Source organism: Fulmarus glacialis, unplaced genomic scaffold, assembly GCF_000690835.1.
Source record: "Fulmarus glacialis isolate BGI_N327 unplaced genomic scaffold, ASM69083v1 scaffold3476, whole genome shotgun sequence".
Classification (NCBI taxonomy): Eukaryota; Metazoa; Chordata; class Aves; order Procellariiformes; family Procellariidae; genus Fulmarus; species Fulmarus glacialis.
In genome coordinates, this window is record NW_009216045.1 from 921 (window position 1) to 22,853 (window position 21,933).

Genomic DNA, 21,933 nt, shown 5'->3' on the forward strand with positions numbered 1-21,933 from the left:
GTTTATCGTGTTAGGACAGTTCACTTCCCATGGGCTTAACCCCACGTTTAAATGAGACAAAGACTGAAGCGATATTCTAGAAGACCCAGGTCAAATAGTTACGGACACTGATCTACCCAGGTAAAGTGTTTGTAAATCCATGTTTTACACTGCTCTCAGCAGTTACAGAGAAACTCCCCAAAAAGGAGGTACACAGTAACTAGATCATCAGTGTGAGGTAGCGAGAGCACGCTTACTGCATCAGGACAGAAATTAGGAACGTGACCGCTGAGTAAGCACTAGTAGATGATGTCACCAGGAAAATTCCCTCTGAATTTCAAAAGTGGGGAAAGAGACAGACAAGGGGCACTCTCCTGGAGGTGCACAAATCCATGAGGTATCTACACGCGCTCCTCGCAGCTTGTAAGAAAGCGTTTTTCGCAGCGCCTTGAAGCCTCAAGGCCAGACGAAGAGCAGCCTTCAACCCAAGCCCCTCGCTGCTATCAACAGGCGAATGACCGCAGGCGCGCAGACCCGCCTGCAGCCCCGGCGACAGGCACGCCAGACAGGTTTAGGAGACTCGGCGCAACAGCCCTTCGCCACGTCAGATCCAATCCAGGTCAGAGCCAGCGACAGCGGTGATGGCTCGTCAGCCTCCACAAAGCAAATCCAACAGTGCCACCCCCGACCCTTCACCAGCACAGCTCATTCTCTCATGAAGAGGGCGCGAAGAGTCGCTGACTTAATGCCACTGCTAGTAGTGCAACAGTCCACTGAGGCACAGCGTAAGCCTGTGTACTGATGTTAAGACATGGTTTTCAAGGCTGCCAATTGATTTCTCATGAAAAAACAAATTCACAAGAAACTTTTTTGTCAAAAGCAAAAAAAAAAAAAAAAAAAAAAAAAAATGGAGACAGGCTTGTGTTTCTAATCCAAATGTACTTCTCTTTATTCAAACCAGGGGTAATCACTGGTTAGTGCAAAATGCACCTAAACCTTTTGCCTGAGGGAAATCTACATCTTAACAAGGCCTCCGTTAACCCCTAATGAAATCCACAGAGGATTTGAAAGCATTTGAAGCACAGATCTAACACTGCGCTTTGTAAGTGACTCTGTGCGTCAACAAGTCTGCACCTGCCTTGTTACCAGTTCTATACCGTCAGGTAACAAAAGCAAAATACACTCAGTAGATTTCTTTTAACTCCCAGAGTTTCTGAACCATCCGCCCCACCACTAATGTCAGGAGTAAGGGGGTTGCAGCTTACCCTCACTTCCAACAGTGCTAACGGAAACCCTGTTTTAAATTAAAAAATAAGCCAGCATACATAGTAGAAAATTTCTCTTAAAAATTTCACAATCTGTAAATGTATATATTTTTTTCTTTTAAACATAAAAGTTTACAATATACGGTAAAACAAAGGCTCAGGAAAAATAATTTCAAAAAAAAGAAACCTGAAGTTTTGAATTAAAGCTGAAGACATTTTTAAAACCCTGTAGTTTGAACCAGTGACATTTTCTTTATTTGTGCTGATGGGTTAGAGAAAGGAAAATATTTAAAAACTGCAGTCCAAACACCCACAGCTTTGCCTTCAGAAGCCATCTTCCCCCACCCCCCAAAAAAAAATGTTGTTAGGTTTTTCTTCCATCAAGTATGTGATTGTCACAAGTTCAGAAGTCTGGGATTCCTGGGTTCAGCTGGTACCAGACATCCCTGTGTGGACAGAATTCCCTGATTGCCAGCCCATGCTAGCGCCTGTAGGGGTGAAATCCTTGCACGTTATGGTTCTGTCCTCGTCCAAAACCACTTCCTCCTGCAGGTGGGCCACTTGATGGTTGCACCGAGGGGCCTCCGTAGGGAGGGGGTTGCTGGCTGGGATCAGAGAAACCTTGTCCGAAACCACTCAAGTCTTGTCCATACCCTGGGGAGAAGGGGAAAAAGGCAGCAGAGTAAGCTTCCAGTATCATCCACAGGCACGCAGCAGAGGCGCAAATTCAAAGCCTGATGCCGCTCCCTCCCCCCTTGCACGGCCTCCGGAACAAACACCTCGGTCTAACGTGTTAAGATAAGCAGCTGCTTTCAGTTCTTGCAATTATCTACCTTCTCATACAGAAGAAACAGGCAAAAAGCAGAACTGAATAGGTATGCAGAAACGGTAAGTTTCACTTTTGAGGTAACCCTACCCAGGCTGGTAGTTAAACTATCGTATTACGGCTGTTCAGAAGCTTGAAGTGGCTTGCAGGTTTGCTGTCAGCTCATTCTGAATAGTTTTTTGTTTTGTTTTGGGCTGGGTTGTTTATTGGCTAAAAACTAGTACTCTCAGGATCAGCAGAGATGAAGATATAGCAAGGAAGTTTTTCCTGAAATCTCACACCTATTAAACCGCAGCACCTCAGACTGACTGCGCAGAGTTATATGACACTGGCTTTGTAGAGTCAGCTTCACCATCTTCCCTGGACAGTCAAAAACTTCCTTTGCTGAAAAGACACGCTGGAGAAGACAATCTTAAATTCCCTTTCAAAAAACAGAGTACTGTTGCCTGAATATATATTTTAATTAACTAATCAGCCCCTCTTTCAAGGAATACTCAATTCAAAAAAAGTAAATTGAAACATGAGGGGGCAAAGTTGGCAAAGCAGAATCCAGAAGGTTGCTACTACTGCACCCATTATATACTTTATAATGGAACCCTTGGTCCAAATCTGCCCTTAGAAATAACTAACATCCTTCCCTGAAAACTCACTGCACGGACAGGCTGAAGTGTATTTGTTGCAAGTTCAAAAAACAAAGCTCCATTTCAAAACCTGACACCCTGTGCTACTGCAGATGGTGGCGAATACTTCTAAGCCGGCTAAAGATAAGCAGCAGTCAGTAAACAACTATAAAGCCCTTCTCCCACATCCCCTACACCACCAACTGCATCCAAGTTCAGTTAGTTTTAAGCCTGAACAGGTACTGTGTCTCAACTAAAGTTTACGCTAATGCATGCTGCAAGTTAACGTTTAACTTGTTCTTCCTCAATCTGAGGAACTAAACACTCCTCCTCTCCTGCCACACTGTCCTCCTGCCTGCTCAGTGAGGCTGCGACCAGCGCTCTGCAATGGGATCCATGCCAAAGACCAGATTCAGAATAGGTTTAGAGTAAGCAGAATTTGGGGATAGGGAGAAAGGGCAAAGACAAAAGACTTGCTGGAATTCTTGCTGCCAATATGAAAGACAACTAGATGTAAATTAAGAACACTGAGAAATCGAGGAATTTAATAAAAGTTCCTGTAATTAAATACGACTCTTAATCATAACAGTGGCATCAGTGCAAGCTCTGCTATGAAAGATGGTATTAAGAATCCTAATTACTAAGTACGTTTCTGCAGTTCTGCTTCTCTCTATGCAGGCTTAAAGCAGGTTTAACTCTCTTAATCCAAGACAAAGTCTCTTAGCATGTCTTCAGTATTTCAATTTCAAGCTCTGCCTGTCTCTCAGGACTTGCTACCACTAATGAGCCTTAAAACACATCTATCACAGGCTTCTATTAGCTCAAAATGCTAATCCAGTCATTTTTTTCAGACAGAGATAAGCAGGCAACCAAAAATACAATTTAATTGTTTGCCAAGGGGTGAGGCTCGGAGTGGGGGGAAAAAAAAACCAAGTTATTCTCACTGTACACTGCAGTGTTACAGCATTAAGTGGTGGAAACCACAGTTCTCGATTTGTTTATCACAAAGGAAACCTACAGCACAAACCTGAACAGCCAGACATTTAAGTACATATTGTCTTCCCCTGCTTTCTTAATTCTTGCTGCAGCTCTCGGCTTGCACCAGCACCTCTACTCTCTAAGGGAGCTGTGCCGACCATTACGGTTTTACTGTCTTGCTTAAGAACCTGAGCTCAGTTCGATTACACAGGAGAAAGCCTCGCCAATGCAGCAGCTGGGGAAGCAAACAGCAGCGTCATTCATACTTCAGTCGCGAGTTTTCACTTCAGCCAGCTAATGAACATAAAGAACTGCGTTGCCCCTACTCACACAAGTAAACATTTGAGCCGCATTGTTCCCCCCACCCTCTTAAAAGAGACCCTGCAAGAAACACAAGTTAATTTCCCAAAGGCAGATATATCAAGAGCATTGGTTGTAAATAGGCACCACCTACCTAGGTTTCTCACTGCTCAGCCTGACCATAAGAGTGTAAACAAAGTATTGGCGCGTAGCCTGAAGGGTCTTGAGAATAGGTACCCAGCCCTAGTAAGAAATGAGGAGACCAGGGTGACGAACCCCAAGAGAGCCCTGTACAGAGATAATTTTTCAGGGTGAGGGAGACACACCCATGTTAGTGTTTAATTTACTAGTGTTTACATTCATCCTAGCTGTAAACATAGCAGCATTTAAGATGCTGTCAAGCCAGGACAAATCTTAAAATGCCACAATGATTAGATAACTCAGTGCCTCTTTAAAGCCCATAAGCTTTATGCATTTATGTAAATACATGCAGATCAGCTAGACTGCCTATTGTACAGCAATGCTGCTAACTAATTTGCGATCACATGAAGTGCTGAAGCTCTTTAAAAAAGGTTAAAAGATTTTACACATAGCTTTATGAACAGGTGGATGATTCTGTGGTACTGTAGCATATTAAATACCTCTATCCCTGTTAGCACTTGTACTCATAACAGCTTTCAGGCTAGAAAAGCACTCTTGAGGCAAGAGACTAACTGCAGTTGTGGTTTAAACAACTAACCTTCTTAGCCTTCTTCCTCAAAATGAAGTACTACACATCTCGTCCTCCCTCCTCCCTCCCTACCCAGCACTCTTCAAAGACTAAGAACACCTGGAATATTTCACTGGCAAAGAGGCTTCCTAGAATATACAAGAGGCAAGTGGTACCATACACACCAAATACTGGAAACCCCCCCTTCCCAGTTTTTCACAATTTTGGAAAACAGATTCTTCCTTAACTTCCAACACATCCCAAATATTGGCTCCCCACTGAATATAAATGATCGTGCACGGATTTATACTTTATTTAGTAGGGTCCACCCCCCTTCAGAAAGAGTCTGCAAAGAGACAAGTTCTGGCAAGACAAGAAAAACTTCCTCTTGAGTCACAAGGGCAAAGCTATCTATGAAAGCAACTGTGTTTATAACAAACAAATTGAAAAACATTTCAAATTCCTCAACATGAGAACATATGCTTGCTTTATAAACACATCTGAAAGGCTAGTCTTCCTTCAGAGTCTGTTTTACATTTTTGGAACTTTGAATAGTATCTATTTAAAGTAACTTTACAAAGTGCTCATTTCATAACAGTTTCTGCAGGCACTTTAAATGAAGCAGGCAGGCACTAACACACATGGAGACCTTGTTCACATGGGGAACAGTCTCAATCCATGGGCTTATGCATGCAAAAAGTTCACTTCAGAAGTAAAAAATGACCAATTACAATCCCTTCAAAAAAAAAAAAACAAAACAAAACAGTATGCCACAAACAGCTCTCTGGACAACACTGCCCAGAAATAGGGCTGAGTGGAAGAGTAAGATGAGAACTCCCTCTCAGCTTCCACAGGGAGGAGCAGAAATTTTACTCAGGAGCACAAGCACTTGTCTAGCAATTTTTTTTTTTTGTAGTACTGTCTGCCTGGCTTAAAACTTGTTACATCAATGTCTTCTATCTGAAACAGTTATCTATACAGCACAGTTAAGCTTTACACACTTCTGACAGAACTATAACTTGAGATAGACAGGAAAGGAATGGGGGGAAGGGAGGAAAAGGCACACAGCTTGGATTCTTATACCCTGTACTGCTTGCCTCTCGATGCTACCCTTACTCTTGAAGTCTATTCTCCAATCTGATCAAGGTCAGTTACACAAAAAAGTTGACCGCAAACTCCGTGAAGCTCTTGGAGAAAGTTTTAACTACAGATTTCAGGGCGAGTGCAAATCAGTAACTTATCCTAGCAGTGCACAAGTCTCTGAAGACTATTTCACAGCATACAAGCAATGTTTTAGAGTTGATGAAGAAAATACCCTCTGGCTAGAATACTGCATGATTTAGGGATCGCTTGAGAGCTGGTGGCTGGCATTCCCATCCTGGAGAGAAGTGCCTTCAGTGTTAGCAAACTGTTTCTGAACACTGACTTTCTACCCAAGTATAAAAGAAAAGCAGGAAGGGGAGAAAGATCAAGCTGAGTTTATTTTATATGCAGTTACTTACCAAACTGACTATAAGGGAATTCTGGCTGAGCAGCTGGGGGTTTGCTCATGTCCTGAGTTGCCTGAGATGGTGGTGGTGGTGGTGGAAAAGCTAGTGGTGTTGCCCCTGGAGTGGCAGGTGGAGGGGGTACTCCAGGTGGGGCAAACTGGTCAGGTGGAGGAGGTGGAGCACCATAACCAAAACCTGAAACACAAGGAAAGTACAATACATGTGAAAAGACAGAGGTAAACACCACCCTGCCTTCTTGCTTGGCTTCAGAGTATGATACAAGTTTTTTTAAAATACTTGTAAGTCTATTAAAAACAAAGTGTTTGTTACCTACAGCTGGCCATACAGTAATTCACTCCTACACTCTGGCAACCACTGTGGCTAAAAGACCCCCAGCAACATACTTTCTAACATGAAAAATCTCACCCCAAAGGAAGACTGCAGCCACATCAGCAACCAGCAAAGAGAAAGTGATAAAGTAGAATTAGGGACCAAACTCTGTGTGCTCACATGCGCACGAGAGGCATGAGGAGGAAGCCGTATCATTCAAGACCTTAGGAGGAAAAAAAGATATCCCAAACAAATGGTTTCTTCGTAGCAGAACAAGCAACTCTAACTGGGTGCTATTTTCTGTCTTCTTTTTTAAACCAGGTTTGTGACTAGACTTTTCAAAAGGTGGCCTGAGGGGGTAGGTGCTAAAATCCTACTGACATTTCCAATGCCAGTTGCGACCTTAATTCCTTAAGCTTCTCCGAAAATCCCAGCCTGTGTCTAGCCCAGGTCACCATGCAGTAATCTCCACCTTTTCTCTCAGATGTTTTAATAGGGGTACACAATAAATCTAAATTTATTTAGCAGCACAGATCTAAACTAGAGAACATAAATGATTACTGCACCCAAGAAAAAAGTAACCCAACTCACCGACAAAAATACTTATACAGTTAATTATAGCTCAGAATATGCAATCTAGGCAAAACATCTAACAACAGATGGGAGAAAAATGTAGGGGAAAAAAATCCAAGTCCAGAGAAAGATGAGCAAAAGTTGAAAACCGAATTTGGTGATGGACTTACTCAAACTCTTGTAGGTCACTTACTAAATGGTGGAGGGGTGCCATAGCCCTGTGGAAATCCTTGTGGAGGTGGGAATCCTCCAGGAGGTGTAGAGACTATGTATGAGGTAAATGGTGGTGGTGGTGGTGGAGCTCCTCTTCCTGGAGGAGGTGGTCCATATCCACCTAGAAAATTAAGAGAAACCAAGAGCTAAAGCGGCTTAATAGTGAAAAGTTGCTGCTGAAGTCAGCATCCTCTAGGTGGGGTAAAGCTGTTTGATAGATTTCAGATGCAGCCTCAGCCTTCTCTGAATTCTTACTTCGGGAAACATTGGTCCTCCAAGTATCACTACTGTAAATAATTGCAGTTTAGAACGTAATTCCTTGATAACAAATTAGCGTGGTTGCCAACAGCAAGATGTATGTCAGCTTCCATTACTGATTTGTTAAGAATACACTATCTTCTCCTTCGTTCTTTCAGGACAAATTCAATCAAGCTTTCAAATGTAGGTTAAATACTACAGAAATTCACAAATCACTGTGAATTCTTAAAGAAACTGCACCCTCACTCAGAATTTTTCTGTTAAAATTGGTCCTACATAACGTACTTACCAATTGCCTGTCCAGCTGGCACCCACATCCCTAAAACAGAACAAAAAAGTGACTTATACATGCATTGAAGCTCTATACTATGAAACAATAATTTAAAAGAAAGTTGATCTTGCTCTGGGCTCTGGAATAGACTGGGTATCCTCCCAGTGCCCCTTACAGATCTATTTTTATGGTCCAAGTCTTGGACTATTTCTGAATATGCAATTCTGAAGAGACTCTGAATCATTCAGCAAATAACGCATACAAGAGACAGCAGTCCCCAAACTCAAATCAGATGGAGCGTTCAAGAACTACGAGCATACCAAGTACAAGAAACTATACTAGTACAAAGAAGAAAAATACTGAGAATCACAGCAGACTACACATCCAAAGCATTTTTAATACACTACCAGGTTTATCCTAGTTATTTTTGAAGTTTTTGAACCATAAAAACATCTTCTGCATTCGTTGCAGCATTAAGATTGAAAGAGAAATGCATTTATGTTTTACATTGATCTTTCCAGTAGATCAGATATCATTTTCTCTACAAATAACCACATTGAAAATAATCTAGTTTCTCAATTTGCGCAGTTGCAGATTAGCACATCTGTGCAGAATGTCAAAGCCTCAGCTGCAGCTTTCAAGTTAATAAGCACCACAGGGAAACAAGCAATCCCTCCACTGAGGTATCATCTATTGTAGCAATAGACGAAGCAGTGACACTCCCTTTAGCCCCCCAGGTGAAAATTTCTCATATATCAGAGCAAGCAAGTTCTGTTCTGTCAAACGCAACTCAATTATACCACCATATTTCTCCGTAAGTTATCAAAACTGTCTTTGGATGAACTCAGCATATTTATCCTGTCTTCAAAATCTTGTGGGGGTTATAGCCATCAAACCCAAAACACATGGCCGCTCCTTTCAGCCTGGAAGGGTTCAAGCTAAATCAAGAAAATTATATGCAGTAAGTGCTCCCCTGCACCACTGCAAGCCCCATAGCTGCTTGTTATTTTTTCCAGGGTACATTAAGCAATAAAATCCAAAGACAGGACCATCTGTTTTTCTCTCATCCCTTTCAAATTTTACTTATAACTTCCTCTGAAACTGCCTCATCCTTGAAAACCCATATTTCAACAAGATTTTTCATTAGGGTCTCATGCAGGCCACAATCCCACAGCTGGAGTCACAACTTGAGCCGTTGAGCTGTCTCAACACCTTCCCTGCATTACCGAAAACCATGCCGATTCTATATGGGGAGAGGCAGAACCAAACAGAAGAGGTGCAGCAGTGCCTGGGACACATGCTAGACTCGGCACAACTCACTGACTTCTGCCCTATGGAACACAGTTTTCTGGGAAAAGAAGTGAAGGAACAATCTCAGCAGACTTGGGAAGGACTGATGTGCGGAATTTCAGTTCTGCTATCAATAATCCAGCGCAGCCACAGCATTGATAAACCTGGGAATACTGTCATTTGCCAGTAGGACCAAATTACCAGTAAGCTGTAAAGGCAAGCCTCTCTTGTGACAGTGACTGAGACGACTAGAGCAGTACCTTGAGGGCCATATCCTTGTTGCCAGGTCGGAGGGGGCTGACCTGCCCAGCCGTTGGCAGCACTTGGCATGATCCTGCTTCCCCACTGACTGGCACCGGGTGGCCCTGGGGTTTGGCTTTTGCTATCGCGAGGTTCTGCGCGTTTCACCTCCACCTAAACAAACAGAGTCACCATTTAGGAGAGATGGTGCAGGTTAATATACCCCCCTTCCCTTCACACACACCCTTAATTACACTTAAGACTACACTTAGCATCTTATGACTTATGTCTAAATACTTAATTATTAAACTTAAGGCCAGTAATTTAAAATGTTTCTCAGGTACAATATATATGATGGTAAGACATTACAAGTCCTACTATTGAGGTATTTCAAGTAAAACATCCTACAAATCACTTATGTTTCATCATAGTACAGTATTCATTGGCTTTAATCTTAAAACAGCAGTACCCTCTTACAACGGCTCTTCACTTTAAAAAAGCATAATCTTTTAAATTATTTATATAGTAATTTAACATTTAAGGCAGGGGTTACAAAGATGACATTTTCAGTAAAAAAAGAACTTAGAGTAAAGAGTACGCTCTGAAAAAGGGTACTAATGCTTTAACCATTCAAACATGTTTGGGGTTCATTTGAAAGTTACAGTTTAAACCCACCCCATCTAACTACAATTTCAGCTCTGCTCATACCTGAGAAACACACATTTGTTTGTTTGGTTTTTTGTTTGTTTGTTTTTAAACTTAGATTTTATTTAAATGTCTAATGGAAGATAAAGACTTACCTTCCCCAGGCTAACGCTTAAAGAATCTCAATTAACTCAAACAATGTCAGAGGGAATGGATGTGATAAGAGAATCTTACATTACATCTAACAAAAAAGTAAACAAACATGCAAGTAATAAAAATGGACAGTTGAGTCAATAAGAAGCAAATCTTCATACTGTGTTAAGTCAGTGACAAAAGCCCTCCTGTTTTTAAAATTAGTAAGCCACAGTGCTTAACTTATTTTATTCAAAGATAAAATGTCCTAGTGTTCCAAGCCATCGAATAAGTGCATTTGACCTACTTAAAATAAGCTGCACATTCAATATAAACCTCTCAAAAAAATCCACTTTCTGATTTAATGAAACACTCTCAGCACTCATGCATGCTGAATTAAAGTCTTTTTTATTTTATGATTAATTTTAATGGGTGCCAGAGTACAAAGAAAATAAATCTCAATCATCAATGGGCCTGAGTAGTATGGAAAATAAAGTATTCAGAATTCTTCCTGCCATGTCTTAAAAACCATTCATGTCAGAGAACAAACAGGAAACAGGCACAAGGCAAGGACAAAGCCCCCCGCCCCCACCCCACTGCAGATGCCCCAAGGACACGAGACATGACAGTAACCAAATCTCTGTCAGCTGAAGGCCCTTCCAGAGAGGAACCAAGGGAATTTTTCAAAGGACTCAAATTAATGAGTCTTAACACATTTGCCTTGAGGGAATTCAGTTATTGCTTACAAAAGCAGAGTCCTTCTTGCAATTTTAATTTTTTTCCTTTCAACAACATATGGATTCATTTCAGCAATACCTTTTTAATTACCAAAAAGAAAGAGATACCATTTTTAAAGTAGACATTATTAGTCAATGAAGAGAGCGCAGTATCTGGAGTTCATTAATCTATGTGGAAGAATTCCATTAATTTTTCAGTGCACAGTTGGAAGTGGTGAACTGCCAAACTGAGGACTGAAAAATCCCTGTGCAATATTCTTAGCGCCGAGGTTAAAATGCTACACCTGCCTAAAGCCCAGTTTACACCAAGAAATGAGGCATCTCCGTTGCTCCTAGCTGAAAAAACACTGCATGTTTCTGCTTTTTATGTCATTGAAAGGAAAAAAAAAAAAAAAAGGCAAAAATAGATTATTTCATTTTGGTACTGAGATTCTTTGGGAAACAACGGAGAACTCTGAATTAGCACTGACGTATTCTGAAAACCAGCAGCGTAAGAGGTGACATTTCGAAGGCTCACACAGGGTTCTCCATACTTTCCCAGAACCATTTCAGCAGATGTACTATCCTTTGTTCCTGTTTATATCTAGCACATCGCTTTGTGATATGACCTCTCATTTAAGTGGTTCATGTAAATTTAAGGCAATTCCAAGGAAAGATCAGAGGATGTACATACGATATAGACAATTCATACACATACCAATGTAAATTTACTGCTGTCAGTGCATCTGCTCACGAATGGCAATACTCAACTGCTCACAAGAGGAAAATACTAGTAATCAAGAACATACACTAACGTTCTTGATTACACAAGCACATTTCTTCATTTGCTTCATTTCCATTATTAGGAAATCGGCCCACCCCTCAACCCCAAAACAAGTTCATAGGAATAAAAAAGCATTATATACTGCACAATTAACCAAAATTCCACTGATATGCAAGAATACATCCCCTGCTAGCTAAATAAATGCTTATGAAATATCAGCACATAGAAAGACTTTAAAAGACAATGCAAAATTATACAATGCAATAATTTAAGGAAAGTGACAGTGTTCTCGTGTCTCCTTGAAACCTGTTCTCTCTAAGGTTAGCAGTTTTAACGCTTACTTTAAAAATTGTGGATATACTGTAAAGCTGCAAGGACTTTAAATTTACCAGAATTTCCTGTGGTTAATTTTTCTTTAAGAAGTTATTATTTTCTCTGTATAAAACTTGGGTGTCCTGCAACAATTTGCTTTTAGGTTTTTTTCCACAGGTACAAGCATGTTCCTTGCTGAGTAACATCAAAGCAAGCCTATAAAAAATTCCTCCCTATCAAACACCCATTTGCTGACAACACAGTATGAAGATGAAACAACCAGAGGTCACTTAACTGCATTGTGGTTAAATGCTATATAGAGTACGTGGGTTTGTATCAAAGTTTCACAGTAAGTGACCCAATTTTTTTAAAAACCAATCCTTCACGATGTTTTTTCTTTTTCTTTTTAAGTTTAAGATTATATAAAGTAGATTGTCTCACACCACCTCAAAATTTGAGTATCAAATACACATCTGAAGGAGTGGTATCTTAAACCAAGCCTTGAACAACTCAGATTTCATTGGGATTCTGATTTTCAAACAGCTGTAAACAACTAACTTCTATCCTTGCGCCTAAGCAGTGCTCAAAACAAAGGCAGTCGTCATCAGTTCGGTGTAATGTAAGCTATGCTCAGCCAGAGCAGCCCCCCAGGTCTGTCAGCACAAGGCCTTACCCAAAACAAAACAGTCCACAGCCTAAGTTCTCAGGCTTTCAAGATCTGTCTCTGCTATGAGCTGAGCCACAAGCTAACTGCCTCTCTCGCCCTTTAAGCAAACTCAGAAGACTTTCCCCACCTTCATGGATAAAGCCTTGAATTTGGACATAGATGCTCTCCCGCCTAACTGAATCAATAATTTCTATTCACCAGTGAAACTGCTAGTTGCCCAAGACTTGGTTCTTTCTTAAGGTAAAATAAAACTACAACTACACACTTTTTTGCCCATGATGTCGTGAAAATGCATGTTGACAGCCTGGTCCACTGATTGTTCGTCCTCGAAAGTAATAAATCCAAAACCTAGCCAACGACGAAGAGTGAATCAAGGTAGCAGGGTGTTGTGACACAAAACAGGATGATGAACAGTATTAGGGGCGGACCAAGGGTTCAAGCAGGGGTTTCAGATAACCGAGACTTGTGTTAAATTTTCAAAAAAGTCAATCTGAGAAAATTGCAATGGATACTTTCTGTAATTAGGCAATGAATGCCTCATCTTGGTTTCACACATGCAACTTACAAACTGAGCTTGTTAACGATCTTTTAATCTGGTTTATTCCTAACCCACCTACCAGGAAATGGAAAAAAAGTGCTAATATAGTCATAAATATAACTGTGCCACATGATTAAAAACAAAATACTTGTGGGACAGCAGATTAAAGTCAAGCAACTTTGCTGCTCCTATCTTTGATTCAGACTAGGTTCCCAAGGAAAACCTATTATGTCCCTGCTCCCCAAAGCTGCAAAGCAACTTCCTCCCATCCCTTATCCCTCTCTTCCAATTAGTGAATATTTTCCGTGGAAAATAAGAAAGTTGTCTTTGAAATGTAGCTGTTAAAGCATGAAAAATTTTACCACTCCATGGATGAATGAGAAGCTTCAGAAACTAACAACCTAGATCAGAGGTTCTCAAGTTTTCCACACCTTAGAAAAAGCACGTAACAGACATTACTCCTTCCAAACACAGCAACCCCTGCCAGCTAAAGAAGTGTTGCTTATACAGAATGCGATACTTGCTGTCATGTCCCTTAATCTATTTATTTCTTGTATTTCCTGCTGCTTTTCTCTTGAAAATCTACGCAACACTTTTTCAGTCCCTCTTTTTGCCCAAGACATTGCTAACTGCTCCAGATCCCCAAGGGTAGCTCATGCCCTTTTATCTGACCATAGCCCTCGACGGTGGCAGCTCAGCTGAATCCAGCAGCTTTTTAAAAGGTTGCGGGGGAGTGCCTGATGCCTGTAGAAGATGCTGGAAGAGAGGCAAAGCCCCAGGACTACATCACTTTTTGAGGTCACACTTTGAGAACCACTGCACTTAGGTTGTAGCTGCTGATACTGCCGAGAGAGTGGCAAAATAGTGGTTAATTTCACAGAACACAGAGGCTGGTTCATGCCATCAACCACTCATTGCTGGTGTAACAACCGAATCCCAGGAAAGGTAAGAACACATGCAGTACGTAAACTGTGCCATTCTTTAGATTAGCTAAGAGTAGAGCAATAAAAATTAGAAAGAAAAAACGAGGTGCGGCATCAAAAGCATATGGAACATGGATGCATTTCTGCTTTTCTGAAACCCAAGATTTCCCCCTTGGTTTGCATTTTGCTTTGCAGCTAGTGCTGACAGCAGCCATATATTGCTCTAAAGCGTTAAACAGAAATACAGTATCTATAACAGTTAGTGTCTCTCTAAGCTTATCCAACTGGGTTGGGTAAGCCCAAAGAGGCCTATTGTAGAGAAAGTTTATATATAAAAAATACACAAAGATACAGGCCAAAATAGATACCAGCAGGTCAAATTCTGCTGTCAGCAACAAGAGCAAAAGACATCACTAAAATAAACTTAAAATAAAAAGGAAAAAACTTAGCATTTCCCACACACAAGAGACTGGCAGTATAAACGAAGTTTTGTTGACCTGTGATGAAAGCAGCCTCAAAATTGAGAGCAGCATTTCATCACAATATATTTGTCTGAGGTTAACTAGAATCTAAGTATTAGAGCCAAAAGAAAAGTATTTGTATTTAAATCACACATTTAGTATTACAGCCTTTATCTAAAAAGACATGGGAAAGAAAAATGAGGGATGCCATCTACATATGAAGATTGCTTGTTTAACTTGATTCCAAGACGACTGAAGGAGGGGAATAGATTGTGGCATGGGATGGGGTTTGGAGAGGGAGAAGGAAGGAGAATAAGAGGTCATTGAGGAAGCCAGTAAAGAAAAAAAGAAAAAAAAAAAAGGATTTAAAACTGTCAAACACCACAAGATAAGGAACAGTGAAGAAATCGGAGTACAATACATGGCAAAATTCCAACGACATGAAATTTTAAATACAGTAAAAGTGAAGAAGTCTATCATCCAGTAACTTTATTTTTTGAAGGACAGGACTTTATTGAAGACTAGAGAAACTAATTGCATTTAGCAGGAATCCAAGTGGATTACCGAACAGAGCAATGACGCTGGTTTGAAGCCAAGGGGAAGAAGAGCACAAACACAACAAGAACCTGTAAATTACTTCACAGTTTTTGGTTTAGCCAAGAATAGAAAGCATGAGAAGCAGAGACTGCAACAAAGCCACTGTTTCTTTTAAGGTGTAATGAGGCTGGCTGCGCTTATACTTGGGACTCTGAAAAGACTTTTGATGAAAGCACTGCTTGCAGGAGAGCTAACAGAAGCAGGTAGGGACTGCGAGTAAGCAAAGACGACTTGGATACTTGAAGAAACACAGCCGGCTCCTCAAGGGCATCACTGTAGCTCTGACACTAAACGAGAATCTGGTTCCCAGCGTTCTTGTGAGAAGCTGAAGGTAGATGAACGCTACAGGGATTAGTAACAGGCGTAATTTTTCCCTCCTCCTACCAGCAAACTAGTAAAATGACATGCAGTCAGGGATCTGTTCAAAACGCAAGGATGGTAAAGTTAATGGAAGAAGGCAAAATTCAGAATGGTACAAGTAGAAGATGGCAGTGAATTGGCCTTTTAAATTTTATAAATATATAGTCATTTAGGCATCGTGTTAAAAGGACAAATGTATAGACTGAGTAGGACTCTATGCAACAGAATACAGACCAGAAAGAGAAGGCAAGATAAAATGTGTTCTGGGACACATGACCAGGACTACTGAATACAAACTGTGAGGAGTTTTTCCTAGCACACCCCCAGGGATTAACAAGACCATTTTTGGAGATGACAATCAGGTTACCACACTACATAAAAGAATGTAACAGAACAAAAATGAAAGCCAGAGCAACAGGATTCAAGAACACTGTTTAAGACGTCAGATGAATTAAGGGAGAAAGTATTCTGCAGTACATCTGCACACTGGATGGAGACAGATAGGTTTTCAAACCGGCACACATCTGTCACTTCTGCTTTAAGCAGAACCACCTAGGAAGTAGACCTGAAGCCCTCTTTGGTTTTTTTTTGTATAGCTTTAAGCAGAGAAGCCATTAATTGAGACTAGGATTAATCCAGACGAGGCGTGATGTTTTAGTACCTTTTGCTCAGAGGCTGCAAGGCTGGGATTAAATATTACAAAGACATAATTACTGAAATATTTCAGAACTTTAGCCACAAATTATACTCAGATGCCCGTATCTTTGTCTCCATTGCCTCCTCTATTTAAAATCAGATGCTCTAGAGCATTTAAATAGATGAATTTATGTTCTGCTTAAAAAAAAAAAGGTATCTGTTGAAAGAAGATTAAGATAGCTAAAGCAAGAAAACAAAAAAAACAAATATATTGAAACTTCGTTTACACTCCAATAAAAGACAAAGCCCGTCCCTCCTCTGACTGTGGAACTGGCCTGTACCTCTGTGATAAATTACCACCTAGAGAGAAGAAATCTAAAGAGATATCGTTAATCACAGTCAAACAATTCACAGAGAGAAAAGAAAAAAAAAAAGAAGAACTTACTTAACATTACCATACTTTACTATGAAACACTTAAATATGTCACTAAGGATGTATGTCTAAATTAAAAATAAAACTAAGACTTAACAGCTTAATAAATATGAAGTGAAGAATATATTTCTTAATAATGAGTCAGAAGAGAAATGAAAGTTCAGATGGCAAACTATTCTCTAGCATGTAGAACATGCTACAAGGTGGTCAGTGCAACTAAGCTTCACGTATTTAAAATATTGCCTCTTAATTGTCAAACAGATGACAGATGCAATGGAAGGTGGATGACATGAAACTTGCTTCATATTTTGACCAAAGCTTACCAACTTGATTAAACAGTCTAGTGAAACTTCCGTTTTTTTTTTTTTCTTCCTTAAAAAAGGCAGTCTAGCATACAGGGATTATACATCCCAACCAAAATATATATATTTCAGAATTATTTTGTGTAGTTTAAGAAGTGTTTTTCTTTAAGTGAAGCCATTTAACCAAAACAAAAAGCATATAATGGATGGATTCTGTTCTAATCTCATGTTCAGAAGTACTCTGAACTGCAGTATCCCCCCCCATGCAATTACAGACATCAACATACCTTCATGTGGAACAGGAGGAAAGTCTGCTGATATTTTTTTTCCTCCAAATAGAACCTTAAGCCACAGGAGCGGCTTGAGAATTAAATTTCATTCAACTAAAAAACTAGCAAAAAAACATAAATGAACATGAAACATCTGACTTTAAATGCACAGATAGCAACTAAAGCTGTAGATGAAGAGTCTAGACTTGAAGTGGTATTTGCCCAGTGAATTATTCTTTTTCCTGAGGCAACAAAGAAAAAAAAAGTCTACCTTTTCTGATGGTGTGAAATAGTTTGCCATCTGACTATAGGAGAGTATGAAGAAATTTCAAGGACAAACTAGATCAGCCTTTACCTCGGGGCCTCTGTTTCTCTGCGTCATAGATCATTACAACTTCAGTGACCTGGAAGAGAGAAGGGAAATTCTACTAACTGTGCTACCAGGGGAGTGTTATAAACAGTTACTACAGGCTGGTTTCCCGCACTCTATCCACAAAGCACAATTAAATGCTCGATGTAGCCATCAATACCAGGCTGTCCTACCACAGTGCAAACAAATTGGGAATATTGCTCTTTATTGGAGTTGAAGAAAAGCCCGAGTTCATCTGTTCTGAAAAGCTGCTACATTGTGGCTTTTTAAGGTCTCATCACACTTAAGATTTTAATCTATCATTAAGGTCGCTACACTGTTTATACCCACACTATAGCCTACAAAAAAACCCCGACAGTTTCTGTTTTTCAACATACTATTCATCAGTGTAGCTTCTGAAAAGATTACTTCTTCCATTTTTAAACATTTTCACTCTCAATATGAAAAGCACATAACTCCAAACACATTTAAAAATTTGCACGGCTTCTCTGAATTACTTACTTGAATATCAGTGTGGCACAGAGTACCAGATATAAATTGGTGCTTTAAATAGCATTACAAAAAAACCCTAAGTTATAGATAATCAGCATCAGCGTGATTTTACCTTAAAAAAAATGCAAAAAAATGGAAAATGCAAGCTGTTCTGATTTTTTTCAGAATAAGCACTACTGTGAGCCACAGTTTAAACAAAACTAGAGGTGTAACATTTATGTCAAAGGCAATATTAAAACAGCTGAAAGGAACTGCCTTTAAATTTCTCAGATGCAGAAAAGCGGTCACAAAATGTGTGTGATCTCATGGAATCACATCTTCGTCTTCAAGTCAATCTTAGGATATTTTTACTAGAATTCCCTGAATTAGCTTAAAATCTGACGCAAATTCACCTTTTACTTACAGCTAGAAAACATACTTTTCAAGTTATTACACCATATACACTCACTTGAATATATCCTATTGGATGCTAACAGCTGAGATTCATCCCCATTTGGGGATTATGCCATGCGACAGTGCCAGATTTTTTCCCCACTGGTCCATTTGGATCCCCTTCTTCACACTGGTCTTATTTACCAAGCAATTACCATGTCTAAGAATCAGTGCCTGCTTTTGCCTCTTCACTCTGTGGCCACAAAACATATATACAAGCCTCTACTTCTCCAAAGGTAACTCATTAAGAACGCTATATAGACTCCCCAATTTCTATACTATTGTTAAAGTTCTACTACTTACTTTTAAAGGCACTTACACTTAATGGCTGTTGCCTTCTATATTTGGTGGAACATAACCCTGTATCTCCCAAGCCATCCAGAGGTCAGAATTGGAAAGCCAAAAGTCTGTGAGGAAGAGCCTTTAGATATTATGCTCCACAGCTGTGGAACATGCTCCCCCATTTTTATTTACAAGTCTACTGCAGCCTTTCAAACTAAAGAAACAGTTGTTAGCCATTGCCTTTTATATTTTTTTTTTTAAATTATCTTAATCAAATTTTAAATACAGTACTGTTGATAAACTTAGCCACTTGAGAAAGAATCAACAAATCCTTTGCTGCCACTAAGAAGAGATCTTAGAGAAAGGTGATTAAAAAAAAGTATCAGAAGAACACACTAAATGCCACTCAAAGATGGCAAGTTCACATACACTGGCACAGTCTTGAATTTAACTCAGGCAATCTTTAAGTTTCTCAAACTTATTCACAGCTGAATTTAGTAATTTAGTTCAATCGTTTACCATCTTAAAGGTGCAACGATAGTCGGGATAAATGGGAATTAAAACTAAATAGAAAAAAAACCCCAAATCAGAAGATACAGTCATTTCAGTCCGAAGTTACAAACCGAATTAAAAACAGGTGCATAACATGAGCCTAGAATGGACATGTTGTCTCTAGAATGGAGGTTCCAGATGATGATTCCAGATGATGATTTAAAAGCAACTACTGTTACCAAAATAACGGCAGGAGACTGCAAAATTTAACCTATCTGCACACGTAGTCAAAGACGAGGATCTTAGTCATAAGCTCACTGAAGTACTCGCTGTTCCCAAAAACAAAAAAAAAATTCAACAAAGTTTTTTTAATCGCCGAGCTGCAAGTTATCAATTGAAAGGGAAAAAATTATTCTTAAGCCAACTCAACTCAGGAGTTTTTGCAAGAAAGGAACAGAATAATGCATCAGGTAGACTTAAACAAGAGGAGACAGAAGCAGCAAAGTAAGTTACACACAAGAGCAATAGATTTTGACAAACAGCAAGATACATTTCAAGATGATGAACGTTTACTACAGTTTATCACAAAACGCTTCAATATGTCCCTACAGCAGTTTGTCTAAATTAACCCAAAATTTGACAGCTTGACGAAATCTGAGAAAAGGCAGTGGGGAGGGAAAGCATCTTACAACCGACTGATAACTGCCATGATGCTGAATGACTCACCACTCCGAATTTCTTGAAGTATTCCCTGAGCTCTGTCTCGCCACAGTTATGAGGAATCCCACCAACAAAAATTTTATTTGATTTATTATTATCGCTCCTGGATCCTTTCTGCTAAATCAAGGAGGAAAAAATTCAGTCAGAAGGACAATAAAGTTGGCTACTTCTATCATTTTACACTTAAACATGAACAATGGTCTCTTGCAGGTTGAGGGGGAGCCATCTCCAGGCTGGAAGTCTCCGAGTCATTAAAGTGAAGCAACCGCATGTTCAGAGCTCAGAAGTTTAGTGTTTGCATTTATAACCCAGCCTCTGTTCTTCCGAAGATCAGAAAACTAGGGACTGTGTTCTGAGGCCATTTATTCATTTTATAATGAGATCGTATTAACCTGCAGGGTGTGAAGTAGGCTGGAAAAGAGCATCAGTCCTCCGAGTGCGCTTCCAGACACTTGTTGCAAGATCCGAAGAACTCAACTAAAAGCATTGCTAAGAGCTTAAGAAAATACCACACCCACAAACTGAGTTTGACGCAAACACAAAATGTTCCTTAACACTGTATTATACTTGGAGTCTTACCATGGAAATCTAAGTAGAAGACATTCTTCAGAAATAAAATCTACACTCAAGGCCTGCATACTGACTCCTGATTTTAAAACCTGGATATAATCCAAGTGAATTCAACTAAACTGCTAGAAGGTAAGCCAAAACTTGGAAAACAGGTAGCATAAACCAAGTATCTTTCCTTACCCATCCTTCCTTCGGTCGTGTCCTTTCTGGTTGCATCCCCCTAGGTGTACATGGTTTTGGATCAATCTGGAAGAAGTTCCAGTTTGGTCAGATCTCAGCATGCAGAATATTGTTCTAAAAGTTACGTTTATGGCAGCTGAACACAGCACTGCTGAAATCCAGCTCCTCAGATCAAAGCTATTGTCAACACATCGCTTCTACAACATGACACAAATCATTGAGTTAACGCTGTCTTACAATAAATAATTAAAACCAAAAACCAGGTAACTTTTACACTACCCAGTCTGTAAATAAGAAGCCAGAATTTAACACAGATCTTTGAAGCAGTCTGGAGCAGAAAGTTCTGAAGCAGAAAAAAAACCCAAAACACAAAAGCAACTTACATTTCGGCCATCTAACGTATGAGGTCTACTGGCCAGTACTGTCCCCACACAGTTGGGATCTTTAAATTTGACAAATCCAAATCCTCGAGATTGGTTCGTTGTTTTGTCTTTCATTATTACACAGTCTACAACTTCTCCATACTGGGAGAAGTAGCTACGAAGAGTTTCTGTTAAAAAAAGCATATATTAAACAGAACCAGATATTAACTTTACCAGGCTGTGTTCGCAATTATGAAACAAAAGATAAGCAAACAGCTAAAAAAGTTCAAACTCATCTTTTGAAAATGATTAAATTTTACTTCCTCTAAACAAATGGTATATACTGCTTTATTTCCACTTACACAAAAGAAAAGCAGTATCACAGTAAAGCAATGATTAAAAATTGACATCTTCTGAGTTGACAAAAACTTCAATACCAAATACTGATAGGAAATATAAAAACAAAAGTGATTAACATATATTTGAAGTCTCTACAGAAAATTTTGTTCGTTAACAGAAGAGAGCAGTACAATCTCATCCAAATCTTCCTACAACAGTACTGTCTGTTAAAAAGCTGTGTATCTGTACATTGTCTTGCGCTTCACAAAGGCCTGGCTCAACGACTGTAGAATACATAGCTTACCTTGTGTCGTACTCCAGTCCAAGCCACCCACAAACAGTTTTCTGCAATTGAAGCATACAGCAGTTTTAGGGTGCTACACGACAGATGTTTCATCTTATTTAATGCAGAAGTCAGCTATTCTGAAGAGGTCTGGTGGTACTGAGGCCTCCGAAATACACTACAAAGCCCTTTCTTTATCAGAATTCACTATTCTTTGTGACAACTACCTTCTGTTTCATGAAGATAGACATAAAACTGAAGCATCTGTTTTGTCTGCCACAAGCAGGGACAGAG

The 21,933-nt window shown here is 39.7% G+C and overlaps 1 protein-coding gene across 1 annotated transcript; it reads right to left on the reverse strand.

Moving 5' to 3' along the window:
* Positions 1-903: 903 nt before the first annotated feature.
* Positions 904-21,701, reverse strand: DAZAP1 (DAZ associated protein 1; the record flags this gene model as incomplete). Its single annotated transcript, XM_009579131.1, has 11 exons — positions 904-1,898; positions 6,180-6,362; positions 7,264-7,404; positions 7,831-7,860; positions 9,363-9,516; positions 12,864-12,946; positions 17,473-17,521; positions 19,912-20,022; positions 20,656-20,721; positions 21,039-21,205; positions 21,661-21,701. Coding segments are annotated over 11 exons (1,198 nt in total), but the record flags the coding sequence as incomplete, so codon positions are not given.
* Between the last annotated feature and the right edge of the window lie 232 nt (positions 21,702-21,933).